Consider the following 18,058-nt stretch of genomic DNA (forward strand, 5'->3'; position numbering starts at 1 on the left):
GGGGGACGGGGGAAGAGTTTCCTCTCTCCACCATGGGAACTGGTTGCACAGAAATAATATATACATTTTAATCATACTTGAAATGCACAGGAAACACATAGCTGGGTGAATAAATACCACCAGGCCAGCTCTTGCGGAGAGCTGGGTGACAGCTGGCGATCGTGGTAGGGATAGCAGAGCGAGACAGAATGCCAGTTCCCAGGCTGGTTTGGAGGTTGCCAGTGCAAGAGGAGAGCAGAAGCGGGCACCTGCCCAAGCTCTAGGGCGCAGGGGGGAGACTTGGCAACATGGCCTCATCCCCGCTCTGCACCGTGACGAGGACGCTGACCTGCAGTGTGCCGCAGCGGGAGCGCAGCACCCAGGCGCCCTGGTACGTCAGCCCCGGCCCCACCACCTGCCCGGGAGGAGGAAGAGGAAGGAGGTGAAGGCTGAGCCGCTGGCAGCTCGTGGCATCACAGGCCATGCTTATGGTGCCCTCGAGGTTGCTGTAGGTACACTGCCCTGGAGCATCTTCCCCCGGCACCCCATCCCAGCCCTCCTCCGGGGGGATGCTGGGATCTCCTGGGCACTCCAACCGCACCTTGGAGACCTCCAGCAGGGACCGTCCCTGGAGGGCGGCCGGGCTGGTGCAGGAGGCTTGCACGTGGGTGAGGGGTTCATCAAAGCCCTGCAGCCAGCCCAGGAGATAGGCCAGGCGGCAGTCGCAGGCCCAGGGGTTGTCAGCCAGCCCCACGCTCCCCAGCTCCTCGTTGGCATCGAAGAGCCCCGGGGGCAGGTGGTCCAGGTGGTTGTGGTCCAGCGCCAGGGAGGTCAGGAGGGGCAGCCCGGCCAGCAGCCGAGCCGGCAGGCTGGAGAGGTTGTTGTGGCTCAGCTGCAGCGCCACCAGCTCCGCCAGCCCCTGGAAAACCCCGGCGGGGAGATGGACCATGGCGTTGTGCGAGAGCGCCAGGGTCTGCAGCGCCGACAGGTTGGCAAAAAGTCCCTGGGGCAGCGTCTCCAGCCGGTTGCGGGCCAGCGAGAGGTGGAGGAGGTGAGGGGTGCTGGCAAGGAGGGCAGCAGGCAGGGTGGCCAGGCGGTTGCCCTCCAGGCTGAGGACAGTGAGGTTGGGGAGACCAGCGAAGATGTCGGGGGCCAGGCTGCCCAGGGCGTTGTGCTGCAGCTGCAGCCGCCGCAGCCCCCCCAGCCCAGCGAAGGTACCAGCCGGCAGCTCCTCCAGCCGGTTACCATCCAGGTGGAGCTCGGCCAGCTGGCCCAGTGCCCTGAAAGCACCGGGGGGCACCCGCGACAGCAGGTTGTCGCTGAGCTTGAGGAGGCGGAGGGCAGCAAGGGGGGCCAGCAGCCCGGCTGGCAGCTCGGCCAGGACGTTCTGTGAGAGGTCCAGGGTCTGGAGGCGCCGGAGTGGGCGGAAGATGCTGGGGGGCAGCGCCTCGATCTTGTTTCCTGGCAAGCGCAGGTCCTGCAGGCGGCAGGCGGCGGCAAAGAACCCCAGCGGCAGGGAGCGGATGGCGTTGGCACCCAGAGAGAGCTTGCTGAGGCTGGGCAGCCCCACCAGCACCCCCGGGCTGACCGCAGGCAAGGGGTTGCCCGACACCTCCAGCTCGGTGAGGCTGGGCAGCTCCCGAAAGGCACCGGCCTCCAGATCCTCGATGTCGTTGTTGAGGAAGACCAGCTTGGTGAGGGTGGTGCTGGAGCCCAGGGCCCCGCTGCGGATGCTGCTCAGGGCCGTCTCCACGAAGAAGAGCTGGGTGGCGTTCCCTGGCAGGCCTGCCGGGATCTCCCGCATCCTCTCCTCCGAGCAGAAGACTTTGGAGGTGTCGTAGCACTGGCAGGCGGGGGGGCAGGGCAGGGGCAGCCCCCCCACCAGCAGGGACCCCAGCCCCAGCAGGACATAGACCACCAACCTGTACTGGAGAAGGAGCCGAGCCTCATCCCCTGCCTTGGCAGGGCAGAAATCTGCACCCACAGGTGGCTGCTGCTGGGGAAGCTGCTTTTGCAGCCAGAAATGCAGGGGAACAAGCCCTGGGGCACTGCCAGCATGGGCAGCTGCCCCGGCCATGGGGCATCCCTCCAGCTCCGGACCCCTGCACCATCCCAGCGCTCCCCTTGTGGGAACAGGGAGCACTTCCCTCCCAAATCTCTCCCCGCCTGCCCCGTGTGGTGAGTTGGGGCTCTTCCCCTGCACTCAGCCCTGCTCCAGCCTGCCCTTTGACAACCAGGGTGATGCCACCCTCGCCAACACTCCCCACGTCCTGCAGAGCAGCAGCCAAGGTGGGAGCTGTGGGGTCCTGCGGGGGTCTCAGGGGAACCCACAGCCTCATGAGATGTCCCTGTGCTCACGGACCTGGCCACTGGGGCAGGACAATGCGTGAAGCACAGGGATGTGCTGCACACACTGGGTGATGGGGACAACGCTGCAGGGCGGCTCTACATTCAGTGACAAAAGAAGCGGGCTCCACTGGTTGTATTTCTAATTGCCCATCAGCGGTCGAGAGCAGCGTTGAGCTTGGTTTTTGCTTTCCACCATCTTGCTTGTTTTCATGCAGAGCCAACAGCAACTCCCAACTGTCCCAGGCCCCCCCCAAACCACCCAAGCCGTGTGGCCGCCACTTACCAAGCATGGCATCATGGGGACCACCACCAAGCCTGCAGCAGGTTTGCAGGGACGCTGCTCGCTGAGATGGGACGATGTTTTCTGAGGCGGATGGGAAGCCAGCTGATGAGCCGTTCCTGCTGGGGCGGAGCTGCCCCTCGCTGCTTATCGGCGACAACAACCCGTGTCCTTGGAACGCTTCGAAAAACAACCTGACCCCAGAGGGACTGGAGGTGAGGCCAGAAGCAGCTGCCAGAGCATCCTGGCAAGGAAGCGGGGTCCTGGCCCCGGACGTCCATTGGCCCTGGGATGGTGGCAGGGCACTGCTGTCACGGGTGGCACCGGTCCCACACTGAGATCAGCACATTTGCTTGAAGCAGCCCCCCTGGATTAAATCTCAGTGGGGAATGGGGCTAGCAAACGTCCCTTGCATGAGAGGGAACCAGGCACAGCATAGCAAGGCAAAGCAATGCCATGGGGTGGGGACCACCCTGGGGCCATCATGTTGAGATGCACAAGGCGCTTTGTGGCCTGGGACACACACCCAGCCAGCAGTGGGATGGCCAAAGGGACCCACGGACCAGCTGGACTCCCAGGGAGCTTGCGGCTTGCCCGGGGGAGCAGCATACACCACCTTAAGGGCTGCCCTGCAAGGGCCTGTGTTGGAACGGCTGGGGTGGCAGCGGCCATGGGGGCACCCCCAGGGGCCCAAGCAGGGACACATACGTGCATTCAGCCAGACCGACGGAGCAGACGGTGATGCACAGAGAACCTCAGCTGATACAAGCCAGCTCTGAAGGGAGCCACGTGAGCTCCCCCCCACCCTGGGTGGAGCTGGAGAAACCCTCAGGGCCCTGCCCCAGGGAGAGGACTGCACAGGAGGCAGTCAGTGTCTCCATGGAGAAGCTCACCCAGGTCCAGCTCACTCTCCAAAAGCCATCCTGCTGCTGTTGGATGGCTGAGCCCTCCTGGATCCCTCACTCCAGGTCAGAGCCCAGGCCAGTGCGGGCTCTGCAGCACAGCCCACAACCCTCTCCCAGCCCCACCAGCCTGTATGGGCTTTTCCTCAACATGAAAAATATCTCTTAGCAGATGAAATCAAGCGCAGCTTCTGTCCCTGCTGGGTCATTCCCCGGCTACGCACCGTGGTGGAGTGAACGAACAGTTCTTGGCACTGGGGGTGGACAACTGTGCTTTAATGGAGAAGTCACAGAGCAGCACCCAACAGCCCCGCGGCACAGTCCCGTCTCTCCCACCACCATGCAGGTCCCAGCCCGGAGGAGCATCCCATCACGTGCACGAGTGTGGGGCTGCTTGCGCCAGCACTGGCTCCTGGGGCACTGCGAGCAGCCAGCACCATGGGGTGCACACCAAGTGTGAGCCTTGTCCCATGGCAGCGATCCCCAGGCAGGCTGGTGCTGCCACACTGTGCACAGAGGTGAGCTGGACTCTTCTGTGGCTGTGCCACGGCTGGAGGAGTCACTGGACACAGGTGCTGGGGGACTGTGTGGCCCCTGCCCGCAATTTGCAGAGCAGCCAGTGCTTGCTGACCCCAGCATCCCCGCTGCCTGAGGGCTGCGAGCGGGCAGCAGGACCGGGCATGGGGGACACTCGGGGTGAGAAGAGGAAGAAGAGAGGGGAGGAGAGGATGTAGCTTTGCCAGGCAGAGCAGGGCCAGGCTGCTCAGTAGCTGTCAGGGTACACACGAGGGTGTTAAGGCAGAGAGAACCAGGGACAGGGTGCAGCAGGAGCAGCCCAAGCATGCTCTGGCAGCCCCGGGGCACAAGTGCAGGAGCCTCTCCCAGCCCCTGGCAGGCAGCCCTCGCAGGGGAAGGGGTGGCCAGCATGGCCAGGCAGTGGGGCCAGCTCTGTGCATGTCTCGCACCCCACCTCTATAATTCCCCTGCAGCAGGGGCTGGTGTGAGCCCCCCGGCCACCTGCAGGGTTGGGGCAGGGGGCTGCAGGCAGGGGCAGGGCTGCAGGAGGGTTAGCACCAGTGTGAGGCGAGGGCTCGGGGGATCTGATGCTGATCAGATCACGTGCCCAGACGCCAGCACGTGGACCCATGGCTCTCCTGGCAGGAGATGCACAAGCGCAAGGGGAGCAGGAGGTTGCTTGGGGTGAGGGAAGATGCTGGCTGTGCTCTGGCCCGCGCTGCCTGCAGGCAGGGAGGGCAGCTTGGACGCGGCCAAGTCACTCGGGGTGTGCCACCCTAGCAGCAGCGCCAGGCCCAGGCAGCCCAGCCCTGCGGGGATCCCCACCCGGGTGCAGGCAAGCTACAAAGCAGCACAAGGACACGCAGCTCTGCTAGGGGCGAAGGCGCTTGCTCAGCTCCCAGCCCTGCATGAGGGCTAGCACCTGCCTGCCCAGGCAGGGGCAGAGGCTGAAGGTATGGGGTGGGGGGGAGATGGGGAAGAAGGGCTGGGGGAGGGCAGCAGGCAGTGCAAGGGCAGGCAGCACCGGAGGGGCGATGTGAGGTGAAGGATGGGCAAGTCCTGTTGTTTGGGGTAAGCACCATCATGGCCAGGCTGTGGATCCCGGCTCGAGGGGTCCATCTCAACCCCCTCACACCCTGGCTGCTGCCCTCGGGCAGGGGATGGGCACAGAGGCTGTGCTGGAGGCAGGAGGGGCTGGGGACAGAGGGCAGCCATGGGAGGTCACCTGGGGGGATGCCCTGCTGCAGAGCAGGGACAGGGCAAAGCAGAGCAGGACAGGGGGACACGCAGCACGCGTGGGGTGATGCCAGCCTGTCCAAATCAGCAAGGGCAGCTGATGCAGAGCTGTTGTGTCCCTCGGCCCTGTGGGGAGGGGACGTCCCGACAGCACCGCTCCCCCCAGCATCTACCAGGTGCTCAGGCTTCATTAGGTGCCTTCATCCTCATGAGCACGACATGGCTCTTCTTCCTACAGCCATAGACCACCAGTGCCACGAGAGCAGCGAGCAGGGCCACGCACACCAGCACAATGACCGCCACCACCACCCCACTCTGCATGCGCGTCAGCCCCCACCGCCCCCTCTCCTCCTCCTCTTCCTCCATCTCCTCCTCCCGCGGGGAGACTGGCAGCCCCATGGGGGGCTCCGTCCAGGCAGCCTCCGGGGGTGCCGCCTCAGAGGGGCAAGCGGGGAGCGGGGTGCTGGGAAGGGGGGAGGCAGTGGGGGGCCGGGGGGTGAGGAGCTGGTCGGGCAGCCTGGCGATGGGGGTGCCCCGCAGGGTGGGGGGCTGGGCACAGAGGGGGGGTGTCTCGCCCACCTTGTGGGGGTTGTCCTCCAGCCAGCCCCGCAGCGGCAGGATACCCTCGTCGCAGCGCCAGGAGTTGTTGTGCAGCTTCACCTCCCGCAGGGCGGCCAGGGGGGAGAAGATGCCGGCAGGCAGGTACTCCAGGGCGTTGGAGTGCAGTTGCAGGTGCCGCAGCCCCGGGGTGGCCCTGAAGAGGCCCTGAGGCAGTGCCTGCAGCTGGTTGTGGTGCAGGGAGATGTTCTGCAGCTTGGGCAGCCCCTCCAGCGCTTGGGCATCCAGGTGGCGCAGGGCGTTGGAGTGCAGCGACAGCTCCAGCAGCTCTCCCAAGCCCCTGAAAGCCCCCGGGGCCACCGAGCACAGTCTGTTCTTGCTGAGGACCAGGAGCTGCAGCTGGGTGAGGTTGCTGAAGACAGCGGCAGGGAGGGTGGAAAGCTCATTCTCGTAGAGCCACAGCTCCCGCAGGTCAGGCATGGGCCCAAAGGCGCCAGGAGAGATGTCCCGCAGGCGGTTAACATGCAGGGTGATCTTGGCGAGGGCGCGCAGGGGCAAGAAGATGCCGCTCGGCAGTGTGGTGAGGAGGTTGTTGGACAGGTAGAGCTTCTGCAGGTTCCCGTTGTGCATGAAGAGGTCCGGGGACAGCGTCTCCAGCTGGTTCTGGTGCAGCCCCAGCTCCTGCAGCTCTGGCAGCCCGTCGAAGGCACCCGCTGGGATCTGCCGGAGCCGGTTCTCATAGAGCCGCAGCACCTGCAGCCGCGCCAGCCGCTCGAAGGCCCGGGGCGGCAGGCGGTCGATGTTGTTCCTGGCCAGGTTGAGCTTGGTGAGGCTGGTGAGCTGGTCGAAAACCCCCTCCTTCAGCTGCTGCAGGTTGTTCCCGTGCAGCTGCAGCTCCTTGAGGTTGCTCAGGTGGGCAAAGTGAGAAGGCTCAACCTGGAGGATCTGGTTGCTGGAGAGAAGCAGTGACTCCAGCTTGTCCAGGGGCTCAAAGACCTGCACAGGGAGCTCCTGCAGCTTGTTGCTGGCCAGGCTGAGGTAGCGCAGGTCGGGCAGGTGCTGGAAAGCCCCGGGGCTGATGCGCGACAGGCTGTTCTTCTCGATGCGCAGCCCGATCAGCAGGGAGGCGTTGCCAAAGGACGCGTCGCCCAGCTCGGCGATACGCGTGTTGATGATCTGGAGGGTCATGGCGTTTGTGGGGATGGGGCTGGGGACCACGGTGATGCTGGCGCCGGAGCACTCCACCTGTGCAGTCCGGACGCACTGGCACTGCTCTGGGCACTGGCCACTAGCCAGCTGGATGCCCACCAGCAGCAGCAGCCACCGCCACCAGCCTCCCTGCTCCATTGGGCCTGTAGCAAAAACAAAGGAAGGGGGCTCAGCCCCTGCGATTTCCCAGCCCCCCAGGGCCACTGCTGGGGATGGGTGCTGCTTTCTCCCTGGAAAGGCCCACTGAGTCTGTGGCCACACTCCTGTCCCCAGCACAGCAGCGAGGCAGAGGAGGGCAGGCGAGAAAAGCTGGGGGCAGGCAGGGCTGGGCACAGCCCAGGCGGGAGCGCAGAGCGGGACAGAGCCAGGGGCTGTGGCGCCTGGCTGCCATACCACAGCTATTAGTGGCATCCCTGGCGTCCCCCTCGCTCGGCTCCTCCAGCGGCCAGGAGCGTGGTTTCCTGTTTTGCAGCAAGCGTGGCAAGCTGCTACCAGCGGCGCTGGCCTCCCGGCCCCACCGAACAGCCGAGACCTTCACTGGAGCTGGCCCACGGCACCCACAGCTGAGCAGGTCCCAGGGATGCTGGGTGGGGGTGGGAAGAAAGGCTTTGCCCGGCAGCAAGGGCTCTGAGCTCTGTCACAGAGCCAAGAGCAGTGCCAGCACCTGCTGCCCGGGCATGCTTTACCTCCAACCCTGCGGGAGCCCGGGTCAGCCAAGCCCTCTGCCAGCCCCCCAGCCCAGGCTGGGTACGGGGATGGCCCTGTCTGCATCCCATCCCCAGCAGAAGGTCTTAGCCCTGGCCGATTTTGGCTGTGAGAGCAGGGTGTCTGGTGTGGGCACCTGTTTGCAGGTTGGTCCCAGGGGTAGTGCCTGGGGGAGCCCTGGAGCCTGGGGGAGCAAGGGGTTTACAACCAGGTCCTCCACCACCCCACAGGCACAGCCCCCATGGACACCCTCTCTTCCCTCCTCTACCACCGGAGCTTCCTCCCTCCGTAGATTAAAGCAGCAGGCTTGTGCCAGGCTGGCATGGAGCAGCCCCCCACTAACAGCTTTGAGTGGCACAAGGGAGGGAGAAAACCCACGGCTCCCCCGTCCCCAAGCACGGCTCAGCCAGACAGGCAAGTCCAGCAGCGCAGGGGTCCAGGCACGGTGCCCAGGCTGGCATGGCACCCCGGGGTGCTGGGGGCACAGCCCCTGCCCTCCGCCCCAGGCTCCCTTCAGGGAAGACGCTGGCTCCTGGCAGGGAGGGAGGAACCCTCCACAAGCCAGCGCAGTTTATGTTTCCCATATGGAAACAATCTGCATCCAAGAACAGCTTTTTTTTGTAGCAAGCCATTTATAAACTTCCCCAAACGCTCTGCACATCAAAAGCCCTGCTCATGTCACTCCCTGGTAAGGCAGCTCAGAGCATCCACGCTGGAGCGCCCTTCAGGAAAGGCAGCTGCAAACAATTTATCTCCTCTTTTCGTCTAGGGACAAAAAGTTTACAGACCAAAGAGCTGATTATGCCCTACCGCTCAGCCCCTCAGCATCCCACTGCTCCTAACCTCAGCCCCTCTAAATCTTACTTTGCCCCCTTAATTTTCTCTATTGGTTATTATTTAGGATATGTCACCTATGTAACTACTTCAGCTCCCACAATGCCTAAGTAGTCTTGCTTCGTTGGAGAACCCTTGCAAGACAAACATCTCCATCAAATCAAAAGATGCTGAACGTGCACATCCCGCTGCCGCACCACCACCCCTCGGAGCTGCCCCGGGAGCCCCCCGGGCCCAGGGCCGCTCACAGGAGCGGCAGTGGAGAGGAGACTTACCCGAGTGTTCTGCAGCTGTGAGCGCCGAGCGAGCACAGCTCCGTGCTGGCAAGAGAGCCGAGTGTGGTTCATGCTTCCCCTCCCAGTATATAACCCGTCCAAATCAATGAATCAGCACAGGGGCAGTGTCAGGGTTAGGGAAAGCACTAAAGCAAAGCTGCTTCCAACTCCTATTTCCTCAGCAAACACAGCCATCGTCTCAAGGATGGAGTTTTGGGTTTCCCTCTCCTGAACCCCAGCGCCCTTGTTTGAAGACAAGCAGCCAGCCCTGCGAACACGCTGCTCATGTCAGCCAGCGCCCAGGTAGCAGCTCGGCCCCGGGAGGCCCCCAGTGGGACATGGCTGGGTGCCCTGACCATGGGGGCAGGTGAGGCAAAGCCAGGCTCCGGGGCACCCTCCTGCCCTTGGCTGGCACGTATTCACAGCAGGGCTGCTCCACGGCATTGCCTCGGTACATGCACAGCGCTTGCCTCCCGGTTATGGCCCCTGCAAACATCAGGACCTCTGGCGGTGCCCCAGCCCGGGGCTGGCAGTGCAGGCAGCCCCCCAGCACGCCGACCCTGCCCAGGGTCACAGCTCTCATTCGCTCCTTGCAACTGCAGATGCAAACATGCCAGGAACCCGCAAGCACCCACTCCAGGGCCCTACCCCGCAGGCACCTCGCCCAGCCCAGCCAGGGAGTGGGCACCAAGCAGGGGCCAGCGGCGTTGCTGGTGCCAGCTGGAGGCCAGGCTGCTTCAGAGAGCCCTCGGCCACCCAGAGCATCTCCCACCAGCACTGCCGTGCCTGCGGGCAGTGAGAAACCTCCTCGATGCTGACTGCAGGCAGCCTCGCAGCCCCAGAGCAGCACACACCGCCATCTCCCAGGGGCTGCCACGGCTGCCTGCACGCTCCTCTTCATCCTCAGCAGCCCCGACATACGGGTGATGGAGCCCAGCGCCCAGGGGTGTTTGGGAAGCAGGGCACAAGCCCATCCCATCCACTTGTTCAGGGGCGCCTGCTACCACCCCACCTCTGCCCCCTCCAGCCCACGCGGGTGAGTGGGGGTGCCTTTGGTCCCCACTGCCCAGCCCAGGTCCCCCCCCCTCGCCCACCTCTCCTGGGCAGCCCCGGTCCAGCAGCCGCCAGGAACGGATATTCGGGAGGAAGCAGCTGAGGAGAGCCAGCATGTGTGGCCCCATCGGGCTTCCCAGAGCTGCAGCAGCCCCGTGCTAACCACGGGGCAGCTGGAATTTCACTGACCACGTCTAATCCTGTCTCAGCCCACCCATGTTTCCGCCGGCTGCAGCAGCCCCTGCTCAGGTCCCAGCTGGTGCTAACGAGCTGCTGGAGATGGGAACAGCACCGGGCTGCCGCCAGAGATGAGGGAGGAAGGCTGCTTCCATCTCCACGCCATAGCATGCCGTGCCATGAGGGGTGGGAGGGCATGGGGCTGTGCAGGGGACAGCGACCCTGTTCAAAGTGGAGATCAGACCAGGATAAACAACAAACTGCAGGGACGGAGGGGGGAGCTTCCAGTCAGACTCTGAAGAAGGCGACAGGGATCGTGGGAAGAGGGTAGAGAGTGGGACATCAGCTGGAGTCAACTACCACCGATATGTCGGATTGCATGGGGGGCCCCAGCTGCCGTGGGACATGCCGGATGGCCACGGACCTCTCCCCAGCCAGGGAGCGAGCACCGAGGCTGGAGCTGCCCCCCAGCCACTCTCCCTGCCGGCTCCCAGGGAAAAGCCCAAGGATTTGGGTACAGAGAAGGGGTGTTTTGAAAACACCACCCACAAGTGCTTTAGCTCACACTCGATTGACATAGCAGATTTTCCCAGCGCCGTGATTCCCAAAATAACCTCCCAGCTTCCTTGACAGCAGTGCAGCTGAAGGTCAGGCAGCAGGCTTGAGAGCTGCCCGCTCCCTGCAGCCCTGGCACAAGAGCAGGGCTCTCGTAGCCTTATCACACCCTTATCGCCGGCTCTGTCTGCCCCCGCCAGCGCCAGCACTGCTGGGCTCCTGCCTGCTCTGACTCATCCCAGAAGCACACAGCTTTTCAGCAAGGCAACACAGAAATTAAACCCCAGCACTTCCGAAAAACCACCACTCCAAGCCCAGTCCGACAGAGGAATGTCTCTGAGACTCCGCTCCTTCCAAGTGGCGCTGCCCCAGGTGGGACATGGGGATGGGGATGCAGCAGTGGCTGCCCTCAAACACCCTGCACCCAGGAGGGGGGTGATCAGATCATGGTACCTACAGCCACGCAGAGCACCCAAAGCTTCAGAGGAGCCCAGGTGACAGCCCTGCCAAAAACCCAGCTGCCTCTAGCCAGGCCTCAGGAACCTGGCTCTGGCCCCTGGCTGGGAAGAATGAGTCTGTTTTCAAGACATTCCTAAAAATAAAGCAAGGCTGAGTAAGAGCACAAGCCCGCGCACCGCACCCGCAGCGGAGGGGGAGCCGCTCCCAGAGGTGAGCACAGAGGAGCTTGCCCCAGGCTACATGCAAGGGAGAGGAGCGGGGAGCAGGCAGGGAAGGGGAGCTGCTGCCTGCAGTGCAAGATCTTGGGACAGATGCACGGACACGCTCTGCACATCTGGAGGGGAGAGGCAGCTCCCAGAGACAGCACGTGGACATTATTGAGGGTGAGATAAGCTTTTTGCAAAAGGAGGCTGCTCTGCGTAGCTGGGAGATCTCATGGTGCTGGATGGAGCAGAGCAAGCCTCACGCCATGGAAAAGTCCCAGGGTCCAGCAGCACTCTGGGGACCTTCCCCAGCTCCAGCCATGCTGGCCAGAGAAAGGCTGAACACCCCAGACCAAGCTTGGGACGGCATGGAGTCACTGCCGTGTCCCTACACCTCTAAGGGGACGATGGAGCCCAAGGATGGGCACCTGCCAGACCCTGTGCCCTGTGAGATGGGGCTGGTGATGAAACCTGTGGTCACGGCTGGCCCAGGGGGTTGGCTCCTTCACCCAGAGCCCCCAGCCCTCCTCGCTGTCTCTGCTGCCTGCACAAATGCGGTTTTCTGATTCCTCACCAAAGGCCATGGCCAAACACCCCTGTGTGGGGAAAAGCAAGAGCACATGGTGCCGCCCTGCAGCTCAGCCGCTGCCGGCAGTCGCAGCCCAGGCTGGACATGCTCTTGCACCCAAGAGACCCCAGGACTTTCCATGGGCATTTCTCCGCATGCTGCTGAGCCCACAGTAGGGCTGGAGGTCCTGTGGCAAGCGGTCCCAGCTAGCGTTACCCTTTGCACTGTGACATAACTCTGGCTGGGGCTCCCGGAGGCTGGCAGGGCCAGGAGCCGCCAACCCTTGGCCACGCTGAGCCACTTGCATGTAACTCAGTCTGAGTTCCCCGCCCCACCAGGGCTCCTGTCTGTCCTGTGACCTCTTGCACAAGCCCTGGTGCTTCCCCCAACCAAGCTCAGCCCCGAAATGCCACCAGCCACGGAGGTCCCAGGAGCTCCAGAACAGCAGCGTCACCTATTTTGGGGGAGGTTCGCCTCACTCCTGGACAGCAGGACAGTCCCGGGTCCATCCATGCTGGCACACCTCCAGTGCATCCCCACGGCTGGGGTGGTGGGTGCAGCAAAGCCGAGTGGCTCTGAATCACCCAAGGGACTCAAGACTGCTTGGAAGATTCATGTAATCACTAAAATTAGCAGCTTGTGGGCTTGGCCAGGAGAGCACATTTCTCATCTGCCAAACAGCTGAGCTCGCTCACCCACGCCACAGGGCTGCACAGCCCAGCAGCCTTGGCTCCCCCCGGCCCCTGCGCCTCGCACACCTCCAGCTCCTGCCCGAATTCACACCCCTGGGAGAGACGGGATGTCCCCAGACCCTGCCGCTCCCCGCAGTGCAGGGCTGGGACACACCCCACCCCACCCCCCGTTATTTTGCACTGCTGCAAGCCGCCCACCATGCGATGAGAAGCCCCCACAGTGGCCCCCAGTGCTCGCAGAGACCGGCTGACCCGGGGCATTGGGCCAAACTCTGCTCTGCTGAAGCGGAGGAGGAGGGCGGGGGCTGGGCCAGGGGCCAGGGGAGGGGGTCCCCTCTGTGCTCCAGCGCAGAGGACACCTCTGGGCCTCAGCCATGCAGCAGGACACGTAGGCTTGAGCCACAGCTGGGGGTGAAGGAAGGTGCATTAGTCCCTCAGGGACCGGTGCTGAGGCCCCCACTGCCCATTAGAGGGGCACCAGCAGCCTCTTCCCCACCACCCACCCTAACCCTTTGAGAAGCCCAAACCAGAGAGCTCCTCCACAGGGCCAGTGATCCAGCCCCCACAGCATTTTCAGCTCCCTGCTTGAGGAATGCAGGGCCAGGGCTGCCTTGCTGCTCATGGCCACAGGATGCCCCATCTGCGTCTGCCCCAAGGGATGGGGACATGTTCTGCCTTCCCTGGGGAAGCGCGCATGCAGGGTGGGAGCTTTGGGAAGGAGCAGCAGCCCTGGTCCCTCCAGGATGGGCAGCAGGGATGGCCATCAGGTTAACCTCCATCCAAGCACCAGCGCGAGACCCACCACAACCCTTCTGGAGCTCAAGGAAAACAGCATTTAGGATCTCAAGCGCCAGCGGGGCTCACCTGGCCAGCAGGACCATCTCCTCCAGGCTCAGCCCTGGCCCGAGCCCTGAGCGATAGAAGCAGCATGCAGGGCTTGGCGCAGGCTCAGGGCAGCGCTAGGCTGGAAGGAATGCGGGGCTTACAGCCAAGTCCGCCTGGAGTGATAATCTGAAGCGGAAAGAGCTTGTCCGATGGGCGCTGCGAGAGGGGGGGAAGGACCGGCTGGAGCAGGAGGCGATGGCAGGGGGCTGTCCCTGCTCATGCTCTGCGAGGCGTTTGCTGGACCAACTTCACCCTTTTCTCCATCTCCGTAAAGCCATCCCTGGCACCAGGGAGTGCCCCAGGGACACCATCCCAACACCCCAGGGGGGAAGAGGCCCCATCCCTCCCCAGTGGAAAGCCGGCAAAGGAGTGCACAGCAGGCTGCGGAGCCACTGCCAGGCGGCGCTGGCTCCCTGCCCGAGGCCTTTTTCAATTAGAGTGGCACAAAGGCACAGCTGAAAGCCTGGCACATTGCAGAGAAACACAACAGTCCTGCAGCAGCGATTGCACAAGAGGGGCCGAGCCCGGTGGCAAGATGCCTCCGGGTGCCACTGGAGCAGCAGACCCCCACCCTGCAATGAAGCGGGACTCACCCGCCATGTCCCAGGCAAGAGGCTTTGCCAGGGCTCATCCGCCCATAAACACCCAGGAGGGAAGGGGATGTGAGCCCAGACTCCGGCTAGGAAAATGGAGGCGTAACACCTCCATAGCTTGCCCATCTCTGGACAGAGCAGGGGCACAGCAGGAGCGTCAGGCCTCCTGATCACTTTGAGAGTCTGTAAACACTCGCAACCCCAGCCTTGTCCCATGGGTACATGCCTTTGGCTGCATCTCCTCCCAGCTATTCTGTCATCCTTAGGAAATGCTGTGCTCCAATATTGCAGCTGCTGAATCAGCTTCCCCAGGCGATGTGTGTTGGTCAGAGGCCTGGAGGAGACAGGGCTAATGCTCGGTACCATCAGCCAGAGGCTCCCAGAGCTCCTGCCTCGCAGCCAGTGATCTCACACGCTCCTGGGTGACGTGGTTTTGCCACTGGGAGAGGGAGGATTCGAGGTGCACGCTCCAATCTTGCTGCTACATGCTGGGGCTGAGCTGCATTTCGTAGGCACCCACCTGAGCTCACTCCCCTCTGCAAGCAGCAAAGGCACTCCAGCAGCTGCGGCCTCACCTGGCAGAGGTGATACCGAAAGGGCAGAGATGCCAGGAACACGAGCACAGCACATGAGTGCTGGTGGCTTGGAAAGGTCCTGCAGCAGCCAGGGAACAGGCAGAGAGCTGCCAGCACTCACGGCAGCAATTCCCTCCTCGCCACCCCATTCTTCAGGGACTCTGTGCATTCAGGTCCTGACAAGCAAAGGAGAATGGCACCTGCAGTGACATTGGGCTGGAACCATGCTAGGTACGCCCGTGGCCCAGCACGGGGGGTCAGAGCTCCCACTGCTCCAGGGCTTCCTAAAGCAGAGAGCGCAGGAGCAACCGCCGCAGAAACAAGTGTTTGAGGGAACCGAGCGAGTTACAGAAGACCCTTGCCTAGGCTGCGTTGGTGAGGTACCCCAAGCGCTGCCAACTAGGATGTGGCCCCGGAGGCAGCTCCTGGACTTGGAGGTCTGGTTAACATGCAGGGCTGTTACCCATGACTCTGCATCCCCTGCAGGAGCCAAGGGCGCGGAGCCGATCCCCTAAGCCACCGAGTGCAGACATGCTTTACATCCATGCTTTCCCCAGCAGAAGGGACCCCCCTGACCAGGGATTAGATACTTCCAACCTTTCCCAGCCTGCTGTCCCCCCAGGCCCAGCCTGGTGGTGAAGGCTGAGCAGCAGATCACAGAGGCATGGGCTGCAGAGACCGGGAAACACCTTGCCAATACACTGGCAATGGCAAGCCATCAGTGCCTTTGGGCAGCAGCAAGGCAATGCTGCCCAGAGAGAAGCTCCGCGGTGCAGCTGCACTTCTCCCGAGAAGCCCTCCTTGCTGCCTCCCTGCCTGCCACAGCCGCCATCACGCTGACCTCGAAGACCGTCCCTCCTCCAGGTGAAACGGAGATGGGATATAAATAAGCATGTCCTTGGATTTCCCAGGCCAGGGAGTTTTGCAGGAAGGGCTGAGCTCTGCTGGGCAACAAGCAATGAATCAGAGGCAGCTCAAAACAGGACACCTCAGAGGAAGAGTTAGTAAAACACCCAAGGCCCTTATTGCTCCAGCCTTTTGTTGTCTGCTGACTTCACTTCCCCGTCTGGCTCAAGCGCGGGGAAAGCCCCATGACAGCATGTAAAGACAAATCACCCTCCTCTGAGCACTTGACGGTACACAGCCGTGTGCCAAAGCCCCCACGTGCCAGAGCTCAGCGACTGCGGAACGGGAGCCAAAGGAGCAGCACGGAGACCCGGCTGGCCCCGCTGCAGGGCTGGGGCAGCCAAAGGAGGGTTTAAAAAGATGGCAGCTGCCGCTGATCCGCTGCTTTTCCAGAGGCCGGGCATTACGGTGTTGTACGCCCATGTGGCGACCGAACTGTTGCTTTTTCTTAGAAGTCAGACAGTGTGCATCCGAGTACCTGTAACCACGAGCACACTTCTTCAGTGCCTGACCGAGGCAAACAATAACCAGTACAGTTTGTAAAACCATTTCCTCGTTAGTCCAGATTATACTTATCTCCTGCCTGCTGCGAGCAGATGCTAGCGTGGCACTGGTACGACAGTGTTGGAGCTGGAACAACACTAAGTGGTCATTACAGTCGCCTAACCAAGAACCTAAATTTGTAACAACCGCCTCCTTTTAAGCACTACCACGTAACAACCCAGAACCACCACCAAGAAAGCTTCGTGTCAGCTTTGTGCTTCTCTTAACTATATTGCAACAAATATTCTGGTGCTTCTGTTTAATGAATCCAGTCCCAGTTTGCTTCGAATGAGCTGTAGTGACTTGCATTTCTCCTCCTTTAGAGATGGCTCTACCTACCATTTAGCCAGGCTTGCTAAATTTCGTTAAACCTCACCAGCAAGACAATGGTTATTTAACACCATAGAAGTACACTGCCTTTTTTCACAGCGTAGAAGAGGAATTCAAGTCCAGCAGCAGAGCACCCTGAAACAAAGCAGTCCGTAGTTTATGCTCATTGCCCAGAGCAGCACACAGCAGGGAACAAGCCACAAACCTGCAACAAATGCAAGCTCTCTTCGCCTCAGGCTTGTAAAGTGCCATTTCAAGGCCATCTGAAGACCTCAATAGTCAGAAAGTCAGTAAGGCTACTAAAGGACTCCTAGAGTACAGGGTCTCCACCCAAGGAGCCAGGGAACCGCATCCAGAGGCTTTTTAATCCAGCCCTAGCTTTTAAGCACAACATCAGAGCTTTTAAGAACAAGCTAAGTCACATAATTAAGATAAAAGCTACGAGTTAAATCCAAGAGCTACTAAAGCACATGCAGTCTGACAGGTACCAGACTACTTACAAACTAAGATAATCCTACCATTCAAAATACTAAAAAACATTTCAGTATGAAGACCAAAACCCACACTGTTGCCTCGTAGCTATCTTTGCATATCAACACTTGAAAGGGCTGGAAGTCAGGGAGTAATACTATGGAATAAGAAATGATAAAAAGTACCGAGACTGAACACGCTACTGCATACTGCAATTTGATGGAGATGCGTATGTTCCCCAGCCAACTTCAAAAAAGGTGGCGACACTTCAGGGCCCTCAGATCAGGCAGGCTCCCTGGCACTTCGCTGCACGCCTATGTTTTGCTAGCCAAGCCCAGGAGAGACCATCCCCTTCTCGCCCAGCTCAGTCAAGACCAGCTTTCAAACCAGCTGCGCTCCTCTGGAGCCAAGCCTCAGTCCCAGGCATCTGCCTGGCACTCCGGTTAAGCAACACCACCTTGCTTTTCAGATCACTGGCCAAAGTTTAAGGATGAAAGAGTGTTTACTTGAAATTCAGATTTGTAGTAATGTATACAAAGTTTCCAAAAAACAAACAAACAACAAAATACATCAAGATTATGCTTCCTACCCAGCATCTTACTTATCTTCCTCTGGTTCAGCTAGAGGAAAGCACTGTTAGCTTTAAATGGTACCCCTTCCTCCTGCCATGTCCTGGAAAGGGGCTGAGGACAGAAAGCAAAAACTAAGACATTTGCACCATGTCATTCTGACCCCACCTCCATTTTTACAAGTTTTTTTTCCAGCATTTCCTTCCAAAAATACTACTCCTTTTCTCAATAAGGAAACAAAACACTGCAGGCAGTATACGGCATAATAGCATTTGGAGTACTACAGGCAACCTTTAAAGCACAGTTAAAGCCGTGTTCCTACGCAGACTTCCCTACGTTGATGCCACTTTCATCTGGGCAGCGTGAGCGCGACAGCAGGCAGTGGCGTGGTGTCTGGCAGGGACAGGGCTGCAGTCCAAAGCAGGGAGCTAGGAGCACGCACGTAGAGGTAACCACAGATTTTCTTTCGGCTCTCCCTCTGGGTTCACGCACCGAGTGCTGTAGCAATGTACAGCGATTACAATCACTTTGGGCAAACACAAAGTGCATTTTCATTATGCTGTAAAAACAAGGTCTTTATGGTTCTTGCTACGAAGATTTGTAATCCATATCTGAATTGAGTGTGAACTGCCCAAA

At 61.1% G+C, this 18,058-nt stretch overlaps 2 protein-coding genes across 6 annotated transcripts; both read right to left on the reverse strand.

Moving 5' to 3' along the window:
- Window positions 1-54: 54 nt before the first annotated feature.
- LOC104015734 (uncharacterized) lies at window positions 55-3,163 on the reverse strand. Of its 2 annotated transcripts, none has more exons than XM_087740426.1 (2): window positions 2,612-3,163; window positions 55-1,901 (listed from the first exon to the last, which is right to left on the reverse strand). In XM_087740426.1, exon 2 carries the CDS (start codon window positions 1,781-1,783, stop codon window positions 260-262), a length of 1,524 nt encoding a protein of 507 aa, XP_087596552.1. In that variant the 5' UTR covers window positions 1,784-1,901; window positions 2,612-3,163; the 3' UTR covers window positions 55-259. The 2 variants fall into 2 exon arrangements, with proteins under 2 accessions (XP_087596552.1, XP_087596551.1); XM_087740425.1 differs by having other exon boundaries at window positions 55-1,906; window positions 2,612-3,161.
- A 608-nt stretch (window positions 3,164-3,771) lies between these two features.
- On the reverse strand, window positions 3,772-18,042 carry LRRC15 (leucine rich repeat containing 15). 4 transcript variants are annotated; one of them, XM_087740423.1, is made up of 2 exons: window positions 17,915-18,042; window positions 3,772-7,172 (listed from the first exon to the last, which is right to left on the reverse strand). In XM_087740423.1, exon 2 carries the CDS (start codon window positions 7,165-7,167, stop codon window positions 5,443-5,445), a length of 1,725 nt encoding a protein of 574 aa, XP_087596549.1. In that variant the 5' UTR covers window positions 7,168-7,172; window positions 17,915-18,042; the 3' UTR covers window positions 3,772-5,442. The 4 variants fall into 4 exon arrangements, with proteins under 4 accessions (XP_087596549.1, XP_087596546.1, XP_087596545.1 ...); XM_087740420.1 differs by lacking the exon at window positions 17,915-18,042 and adding an exon at window positions 13,415-13,529; XM_087740419.1 differs by lacking the exon at window positions 17,915-18,042 and adding an exon at window positions 9,938-12,665.
- Between the last annotated feature and the right edge of the window lie 16 nt (window positions 18,043-18,058).

The sequence above is a fragment of the Nipponia nippon genome, unplaced genomic scaffold, assembly GCF_047370975.1.
Source record: "Nipponia nippon isolate SJK-2023a ecotype South Korea unplaced genomic scaffold, ASM4737097v1 scaffold_7, whole genome shotgun sequence".
NCBI classification, from domain to species: Eukaryota; Metazoa; Chordata; class Aves; order Pelecaniformes; family Threskiornithidae; genus Nipponia; species Nipponia nippon.

Excerpts from the sequence above, each read along its gene's own strand:
- LRRC15 (XM_087740419.1), bottom strand. The coding sequence starts at position 10,271 with ATGCCCTCCCACCCCTCATGGCACGGCATGCTATGGCGTGGAGATGGA. Across the intron at positions 7,173-9,937 it reads ACCGGGGCTGCCCAGGAGAG|GCCCAATGGAGCAGGGAGGC; the intron begins GTGGGCGAGGGG and ends TTTTTGCTACAG.